This window comes from Mycteria americana, chromosome 13, assembly GCF_035582795.1.
Source record: "Mycteria americana isolate JAX WOST 10 ecotype Jacksonville Zoo and Gardens chromosome 13, USCA_MyAme_1.0, whole genome shotgun sequence".
Lineage (NCBI taxonomy): Eukaryota > Metazoa > Chordata > Aves > Ciconiiformes > Ciconiidae > Mycteria > Mycteria americana.
Genome location: NC_134377.1, coordinates 8,846,208 through 8,855,775, shown reverse-complemented (window position 1 = coordinate 8,855,775; position 9,568 = coordinate 8,846,208). Strand labels below are relative to the sequence as shown.

The following is a 9,568-nucleotide window of genomic DNA, read 5'->3' as shown; positions in this document are numbered from 1 at the left end:
AGCACACATTCTGGGAATTTGCTGGAAAAAATCTCCCCGCTTCCAGCTCTGCGTTGACAGGACAGAGGGCACCCGGAGCGGCTGATGGCCTGCAGGCAGGCGGCAGGCTGAAGGAGCCACCAGCACACCCAGAGGGAGGTGGGATGAGTCCTGGCCGTGCACGGTAGAGAGGAGCCCGCTGCCTGAGGGACGTTGTGGGGACAGTAACTCACTGCCAGAGCAGCGCAGCAGGCAAGGAGAAGCTGTGACATCTCTGTCACTGGAGACCTTCAGGACTCTGCTAGACCAGCCCTTGCTCATCTGCTGTGGGAGCAGAGAATCACCTCCTGTGGTCCCTTCTAACCTGCTGATAAACCTCTGTCACAGGTGGCAATTACACAAGCGTCGGAACTGCTTGTTCTCCCTTCGCACTGACTTCCACACGTAATTTCATCTCTTGACGGTGCCTGAACAGCTCTTCTAAGAAAAAAATCCCTGGCATACAGTTTCACTCTATTTACAAATCCATAGCTTCTTTATTCTAAGACAGTTAGACTAAAAATATCAGCAAGATGGTCTTCACAGTTCAAAGCGGGGGCCTCACTTAGCCATGTCAATGAGACTCTGGAGCGAGGTTGGCACCCAAGTCTTTTCTCCTTGTACAAACACAACACCTCTGTCAATGTAAATGACAATCCGTCCAAACGTATACAACTGTTTCCCTTCGTGCCGCTTTCCAATCACAGGCATGAAAACAATGTTGTGCTCCTCTGCTTTTGTCTGAATTAGGTCCTTAAAGTTCATTGGCACGGAGCTGGCGGCCATGCCGATGCCGCGCTGGGCCATGTTCTCAGCCTCCCGACGCTCCTGCATGGCTTCATACTGAAAGTCTTTCCTCCGCTCGGTGTGAGTAAGGTAGGCGATGTTCTCTCGAGCACCCGGCTGCATGTAGCCACCTGTTTGGGAGAGACAAAACCTGTGAAAACAAGGTCCCAGTACATTTCTGGTGGAAGGTCTATGGGTAAACTCCAGTCCAGGACACAGTAAAGTCAATCCATAATGTTCTGAATCCTCCTTTACACATTCTAATTGATTAAGTTTTATACTGTTAACACCAATACAATGCAGACTAGCTGGGTGAATTTGAGAACTGCAGCAGAAGCAACAGGATTTGATGCAACCCCGCACCGCGTCTGAGCATGCACAGGAGAGGAGGACGCTGCACTGCTACTGGCAAAGGGAGACGGTGAACAACAACAAAAAAATACTCCTCAAAGCCAAAACCTGGCCTGTGGTCTCCACGTGCCACTGCTGGGTTACAAACACTGACTACTGCAAAATCAGGTTAAGGATGGAGCAGTACCATGTTGTAGGAAGCAGCATTGCATCAGGAGTGCTTTCACTATCAGCCCCAGTTCACTTTGTGGCTGCACGAGTACCATGCCAGAACAGGTGAATTCCTTGTGGTGCAACGCTGACCTGTACTTGTTATCATTTTAGCACAGAAATAAACATAACACTTAAAATAGACCTCAAAGAATCCTCCATGTTTCTGATGCAGATTCTCCATCACACTGTACAGCAAGCAGGCAAGAGGAATGCAGGAAAGGAGTTCTCAGTCTTGGAGGACAGGGCAAATCTCAGGTGCTGCTCCCTCAAGCACGGCCTTCTCTTATACACAGTTTAATTCCCATCAAATTCCTAACAATCTCTTCTAGGTCACAGGGAGAGTCATGTGGAAGGAAGGGGCACTGCTCTAAAGCTAAGGAGAACCAGTATCTCACCGTAAAGAAAAAACACGCCAACAAATTATAGCTTTGGAGTTGAACACCTTTAAGTGATGGTCTCTCAGTGACTGACATAAAATACACTACAATCAGGCAAGGCTGAAAGAGTATCAGTTGCTTAATGGCACAGGCTGCCAGTCACCAAAAATCTGTTTCTGCTTCAGTGAAGCATGGACAATTATTAAGAAGCACCTTACAGGTGTTATTTATGGACACAGCAAGGTAAAACACACTTTGAATTCCACTGCTCGTGGGAGCTACTACAATGGTGATTAGCAGGGCCGTGCCTAAATACAGGCTCACAAGAACCAAACGTTGCTGTACTGCCATCACAGTAAGCGGAACCATCACCATAAGCCACCTACCGACACTGGAAGAGACAGCTCGGTTCATGATGTCAAGAGCTTCATTAAATTTGTCTTTGATCGATGGATGTGCTAACACTTGGTCTGAGAACATGGACTTCCAACCCAAGTACCACTTTGTAATCTCTTCATAATTGGGGCTGTTACTAAGCCAAGAGCACAGCACCTGCAAAACAACATGACAGATCAAATGCAGCAGGACAGGTACATTTATGGAAGAGAGTCCTTATTATCACTTAACTTGTTTATTAGTAAGCTTTCAGTAAAAAAACCAACCATGACAGTATTAGGAAATAGTCTGTTCTGATGTGTATGGAGCTATGAGTGGAAATCACCCCATTTGGTAGTTAAACCATTTCAGCACTGGGGCAGCAATTTCTAGGCAGGAGTCACTAAAACACTTCATAGTGAATCAAGCCTGTTTACTCAGCCTTGATAGTTTCTCACCTGCAGCCACTTTGGGAAGAAGTGTTTCTCCAGCAGCCCAACAAGACTGGAGACAGAAATCATCCCCTCCCAGTCAATCACCCAGTAGAAGGCATCCATGTGCTGCTGGTGAGGGTTTATGATGAGTTCGTTCAAACACATCCCTGGGAAAAGGGGGAGAAGAGTTAGAAAAGAACTTGACTCACAGGTTTATCTGTGCCCCGACCTATTTCACTAGCAACACACATGATTTGAGGAGAACCTGTACTGCATATTACCCTAAGGGACATTCGGAATCTTTAAGCTGTTTGGCTGATCCCTGCCACCAAAACAGTGCGCTTCCATTTGCAGTGATTACAATTTGCTGCCAGAACTGAAAAACATAAAATGTTCAACTGTTTTTTAGACTACAGAGCCTTTTAGCCAGTTTGCATAGCTGAACGGTGAATTACAAAATCTCATGGTGAAAGCATTAGCATAGACCAAAGAATACAGAAGTAACAGAGAGACATTTTATAGCTTGGTACTATCTGACAGCTATCAGATATTCCTGTCAGCTGAAGAACAGAGGAATCAGATGATTTAGAAAAAATAAGACAGAAAACATTGAGAATAATCAGAGCACTTCCCCATATTTTCTAAAATGTCTGCCTCTGAAAAAAATGCATGGTACTAGTAGCAGAAAAGAGTATGCAAGCTTGGCCTAAACTTACTAATAATATTCTTTGAAGCAACACTGGCAACCACATATCTTTTCTAGGTGTAAGGGGGAAGGTGGCAACCAGCAGATTCCAGAAATTCAGCGCTGTTTGGCTTTTCTCACCTAGTTTAGGCACGATGTTTTTGACCATGAAAGCCTCCCATGACCCAGGTGTGAACACATCTTTCCAGGGCTGAAGGATAAGTTTGGCGGAGGAGTCACTGGGATGCCACTTCTGCAGTGCATTCGCCAGCTTGTTTCGGATAGGAGAATACAGCGGCTCTAATCGTGCCTGCATCAGCGGAAGCCAGGGATGGATCCACGAATGGATTGGGACCGTGTCTGTCAACGGATTCCAGCTTTCGACCTTGAGGTAAAACAGAAAAGATTAAAATAAGTCCATCCATAAGCAGTAAGTCTTGCCAGATGCAAAGAGAGCCATAACGCAAACCCCTAACTCCTAAATGCAGTGGCAGAGGCAGCAAACTGGTATTTTAGAAGTTCTAGTTGACTGAAATTCAAATACTGGTTCAGAGCACAGCTTCATTCTAACCCCGTCATAGCCCTCTCGTCTTACCTCCTTCTGTAGCTTGGGGAAGATGAGCTGATCCAGAATGTTATCCAGTATCCAGACAGGAACAACATTTACCCAGCTATCCAAGAAATCCACCATCGATCCACAGTTCCTCGGTTGCCACTGTGCCACTATGTTTCTGACATATGGCATCCAGATTTCCCACATCAGTCTGGAAAAAAAAAAATAAAATCAAAGTTAAGCTTAAAGCTATAGCCCCAGGCCTAAATAAACTAAATGGTAACTGTTATTTAAAAGCTACTTCCTTTTATATAGCTGACAGCTGGATTTTAACAGACACATCAAGAGAATCATCTGGAAAGCATGCTTGTATCTGTTCTTTTCCATCCCTGAGGAAGCAGCACTTGAAGATGCCGGACAAAGTACAACTCATTTGCTCTTTACCTGTGAAAAGCATCTGTTGACAGGTCCTGCCCACTGTGTGATAACAGCTGATCGTTTTCCAAAAGACTCTTCCACTTGGCTATGATCTCTGTGCCATACGTACAGTCCTGGAAATGATAAGGCATGAGCGGCCTTTATCCTTTTTCATTAATTTCAGCTGGTATATACAAAGAGCAGGCTGATGGTACGCTCAGCTACAGACAGCTTTCTCACGCACTCAAAAGCCAAGGTTGGAGCTCACAGCTGTGATTAGTGAAGCCCCACAAGAGGAAAATCCCACTTTATGGATTTAGCATGCTTCCAGGGGGGGAAAGAAGATAGTCTGAACTTTTTCAGGTGTACAGAGAGAATTCAGACTCTTACCTGTCACAGCTGAAATGGCATTAAGAATAGACAGCATATATCTGACTACTTGAAAGACAGACCTCTCCTGCTTTTGCTAAAAAACAAGGACTAGAGACTTAGCTTTCATCTACTTTTTCTTCCCAACACCCATGAAAGGGATTGATTTTAACCTTCAAGCTCCTAAATTGTTAGCCACTTTACAGAACAGTAGCTTTCAGTCATAGCAAATGTCTGAGAGTGGGTGCAGAGTGGGTCCATCTTTTTGCACACGTTTATTTCACTCTGCCATGAATACTGCGAGTTTTCTCTGGAACCTTCCTCTGCCTTGCGAGGCAAGAGGAAGGCACTTTTTCATCCTCTTTCTCTCCAAACTGATAGGAATTTGCGACAAGGAGTAGGGGGGAGTCAAGATAATAAAGACTACTTAAGCCATCAAGTAAGAACTGCAGATAAATCAAACTAACACACACCTTGAGGGGATCCCAGTTCTTGAAGTAATCTTTCATGAGCGGATAGACTATTGCTACTGCCAGGTCTACCCTGTCAGACATTCTGTACTCTTCATAGTACTTGTCTTGAAGCGTCTCAAAAATCTTTGCACACTCATCCAAAGTTAAGGGATTTTCACAACTGGGCTGCATCCGTCTCTCGCACTCTTCCACCATCTCCAGCACCTTGCTGAGATTGCTAATTGCCGTCTCCTCGTGCGAGAGAACTTCAGACATCTTCTGTATCTCATGGGTCAGGTTGACAACCATGTCTCTCTCATACTGCAACTGCCGGTCGTTCTGGATGATCTCCTGCTCCGTGATGTCAATGAGAAGTTGCAAGTTGTGCTCCAGCTCAGGCAAGGCAAATCCCTGGGGTTTGGAGTCTTTGCCCAGTGGCTGCTGAGGACTGTCATCTGGGATATTGTGCTTGTGGCTAATTTGACTGTAACTGTAATAAACCTTTTGTTCCCGGCCCGTCATGTCTATAACCTTCCAACAAACAAGAACAAACATGTCTCAAAAAAAAATAATTGTATATCGCATTTAAAAAAGGAGGAAATCCCTTACTCCAAATTGAAAACTGGAGATTTCCAAGTACCTAAATTACTCTGGCAGGCTACTAATACACACTGGTATTCTGAATGAAGCAACTGGGAGTTGTCTCCAAGAAGGCCTACTCCAGACATGAAGAGTTAGAATGAATAAGAAACAATTTGGAATCAGAGCTGGAAGAATCTCCTCTTCTGATCTCAGTTTTACCATTTCGCTGAGTAATTCTACAAGCAGTGATGATGCAAGTACTATACTATTCATTATTCCACAGAAGTCTTAGGTAGTTTTATACTTTTTTTAAAAGACATGTTAATTTTAGATAAATAATTTTATTAAGTGCATGCAAGACAAATCCCTTACTGTCCCTTTTAGGTAGAAGATGGTTCAAACTATGCGTTTATAGTTGCACAATCCCAATAAGGACAACTGTGCTTTCAGAAGTGGACGAGCGTTTTATCTACGACAAATGTGAAACAATTAAACTTAACTTGCAATTAAAAAAAAAAAAACACACAACCATCTTTAAGCTAATACGCATTTTTTCTGAGGCCAAAGAACTTGCTTAAAAACAAATCCAATGTCCTAGGTGACACAGTGGTCTATTACATGATTCAGTGATGAGTCCAAGGCCTTGATTTTCATGAGGCTGCAGACAGCCAGTTCTTAGAACTGGCTTCTATTAAGGTTACCGATGGCTAAAAAGCACTCACAATACCAAAGTGGACAAACCGTTTCCCAGAGGTGCTACCTCTTGTGCTATCAACCTTACCTTGACTTGAGACAGCTCCTTCTGAGGGGTTGAAAGCTGCTTGTTGATCCTACCCTTGGCTTTCAGTTCTTCTACTGTCTTATAGCTGTATTTGGGCTTTTTCTTGCCTCCATTAGGATCCTTCCGCCACTGACTGAGCTCTTTTTGAAATTCCTAAACAAGAACAAAGGAGTTGTGGTTGCTGCTCTCTTTCATGCCTCAAATTTGCCTCTACTTTCTACAGGAAAATAACCATCAGATCAAGGAAGAAGAATGCTGTACAGCAAAATAACTGGGAAAGCAGTAAAGCTCGGTGACAAACTGGCTCAGATGTTGTGGTCCAGTCAACCACCCTGTTCACAGTGCTAGCAGTACGTTTCTGATTTTTCTTTTTTTTTTTAATTTAAACAAAAGATAAAGACTATTTACCTCTGGTGACCCTTTGAAGGTGGGGTTCTAGCAAGACTACTGCAATAAAGTGAGCCAGAAACAATGAAGAACATTACAGTGACAAGAAAAATATGTCTAAATGAAATTCATGTGCTATGCCTTTAGCATCTTATCTAAAATGAGCCCAAACAGTTTTCTGTGATACAGAAGCTGATTCCAGAACTGAATTTTGTACATACAACACAACAGGGAAAACAGATGTACCAAGAATCATACAAATACCTCCTCAGCTTCTTCTTCTGAGTCCACAACAGGAAAGTCTTGTAAAGACTGGCTGGTTCTTTCAGAGCCGTATGCCCCCACAGCTCCTTTGCCTTTTCTTTGTTTGGCCTCAATTGGATTGATAATACCTAAGAGGACAAGAGTTAGAGCAGAAAGAACAGTTTATTTACTGAGAGAAAACAGTAAGTGTTCTTCCTACAGTACCCTAAAAGTTACAAAATCAGCACAAACATCCAGCCTGGTATTCTTGCCTCTATCGCTATGGTATCCTCTACCACTTCATTAATTTCTAGTGGCTATAAAATCACTTAATTCCAGCACACACCAGAAAAACCAAAGCAGAGTATTATTCACATCTGCATTTCACTGCTTTTTTTATTCTATCACATAAAATAACATCTCCTTTCCTGTGAGCTGACTACCTTTGGAATTTATCTCCCTTTTTTTTTTAATTTCTCCTCTTCTCTTGCAAAATAACAAGGGCATAAAATTGGCCTATGGTAATTTAAACACAGTTTAATCTTATCATGAGGACCCAGAACACTTGCAAGAGATGCAAGAAAACAAGAATGAAGTTGTAAGCCACCTGGAGATGGCAGTTCTTTAAAGAATCGAATCTCTTCTCCAAATTACTAGTTACCAATAAACAACCAAACACACAATCACAGTACCTTGAGCATTCTTCCCGAGACCTCTTCCGGGGACATAACCCATCTTCTGGAGAAGCTTCTGCCCAATTCCCTTAGTGTGTCTCTCCCAGCTGCCAAAATCCACAAAAGATTTGGTCCCCCCTACAAAGCCTTTCTGACTAGGCTTGAAATTACCACCCTGTTAAAACAAATAAACAAACAAACAAACCCACACAACCTTAAGGCACCGTAATAACCAAGCTCTGTATAATTTCACTCAAAAGGAAGGTTCTTCCCAGAAGCGATTCAGTTGTCACCACACTGCACAGCTCACTATGTCATGACTTGTGCGTCCATGTATGCTCCCTGCCATCTAAGGAGTTTCCTGAAATTCCTTAGATGGAAAAGGAAAGTCCTGACAAGCTTCAACTGACAAGCTGCCAGTTATTAGGCCCCACCACCAACTTTAGCTGAAGCTGATCCCTGATTCTTTCTGTGTTTGGTAACTGAAAATAAGAGTTTGATTTTTAATCTATAGCATGCCTAGATTTGTCATACCGTTCTATGAGATAAAAAAAAAAGTCTTTGAAAGGCAGTAAATCACGGCCATTCTTTGATTTTAACCTCACTTGACCAAAGGGAACATTAAGGCAGATAAAAGGGCCTAAAAGGATTGATGTTCCCAAGGACACACAACCATACATCAGAATAGCTACCAAAGATAGAGAAAATACCTCCCTTAATGGCATGCTGTCACATGTGGTTCTCTGGTTTTAATTATTTCTCTCTTTCTTTAGTGCTGTATTATTATTTCAATGCCTTTGACTACAGGCTAAGTTTCATAAAGACATTACACACAATTGAAAACTTCCTGGATAACTCACTGTTTTTAACTTCTTCGGCACAAACTCTTTAGGAATTTCTTCCTGCTTAACAGGCTTTTCATCTTCATCAGAGTCTTCTTCTGACATATCCTCAGCCGCTGACTTTTTCAGCCCGGCGCTGATGAAGTTCACGGGGGCTGAGTAATCCCTGGAGCTACACCAAAACGAGACCTGTGAGCGAATGCTGTTCCAGTGGACCAGTGCGCACTCCTACAGAAGCCTAGGGGCTACTACGCCTTAGACCCCCCTTTAAAATGAAATATTAAAAACTGACGAGCAGTTTAACGCCGGTTTTGCCAGGAAATAACCGTTCCTTCCCCCTGGGCAGCAGGGACAGGCTTGCACAGGCAAAGTCCCCCCAGGCTGTTCTGTGCGCCCCAGGGCTGCCCCTGTCCCAGGCTGGGCTGTTCAGGAGGGCGCGTACGGCCTGAAAACCGCCACGAAACGGGGCAGCCCCCGAGCCCTGCAGACCCACCAAGCGGGGGCAGCCACCCGAGCCCTGCCCACGCACCAAGCGGGGCCCCGGGCGAGAGGGGCCGGCTTCCCCCCCGCCCCCGGCCCGTACCGTTTGCCGCCGAAGCTGGGCCGCTCCTCGTCCGAGTCGCGCTCGGCCCACACGCCGTAGGTGGCCTCCTCCTTGCTCTGCCGGTGGCGCTGCCGGTGGGGGTTGAACTCGTTCTGCAGGTCCCAGTCCGACACCTCGAAGTTCTCCATCTCCACGCCATCCTCCCCGTCCGTGCCGTACAGGTGCGACATCGACATGGCGCCTGCCGACACCCCCCGGCCCACACCGGGACACCCCGCTGCCCCCCGGCCCGGCCCCGCTCCTCCCGCCGCTCCCGACTGCGCCGCCGCCGCCCGGAACTGAACCGTCTCCTTCCGGTGACGCACCCCGAGCGCCGCTTGAGCCACGCCCACAACCATAGAGCCGGATGGAGCGGCCACGCTAGGGCCTCTCACCTCCTCCTCTATGGTTTGGCGGCCCGGCCCCAGGCGCCCCGCACCGCCACA

General features: G+C 45.3%; 1 protein-coding gene across 1 annotated transcript; it reads right to left on the bottom strand.

The window, feature by feature from the left end:
* Window positions 1-491: 491 nt before the first annotated feature.
* On the bottom strand, window positions 492-9,396 carry TFIP11 (tuftelin interacting protein 11). The gene is made up of 12 exons (XM_075516013.1): window positions 9,123-9,396; window positions 8,558-8,711; window positions 7,716-7,872; window positions 7,045-7,172; window positions 6,394-6,546; window positions 5,052-5,561; window positions 4,237-4,343; window positions 3,835-4,003; window positions 3,381-3,624; window positions 2,579-2,721; window positions 2,132-2,297; window positions 492-935 (listed from the first exon to the last, which is right to left on the bottom strand). The coding sequence occupies exons 1-12, from the start codon at window positions 9,317-9,319 to the stop codon at window positions 580-582; spliced, it is 2,484 nt and encodes an 827-aa protein (XP_075372128.1). The 5' UTR covers window positions 9,320-9,396; the 3' UTR covers window positions 492-579.
* Between the last annotated feature and the right edge of the window lie 172 nt (window positions 9,397-9,568).

What these genes read in the sequence shown, in the direction of transcription:
- TFIP11 (XM_075516013.1), bottom strand. Translation starts at nt 9,319, where the DNA reads ATGTCGATGTCGCACCTGTACGGCACGGACGGGGAGGATGGCGTGGAG. An exon ending in AGAACTGGGATCCCCTCAAG is followed by an intron (nt 4,344 to 5,051) that starts GTGTGTGTTAGT and finishes TATCATTTCCAG; the next exon opens with GACTGTACGTATGGCACAGA. An exon ending in TCCCCAAGCTACAGAAGGAG is followed by an intron (nt 3,625 to 3,834) that starts GTAAGACGAGAG and finishes TTTTACCTCAAG; the next exon opens with GTCGAAAGCTGGAATCCGTT.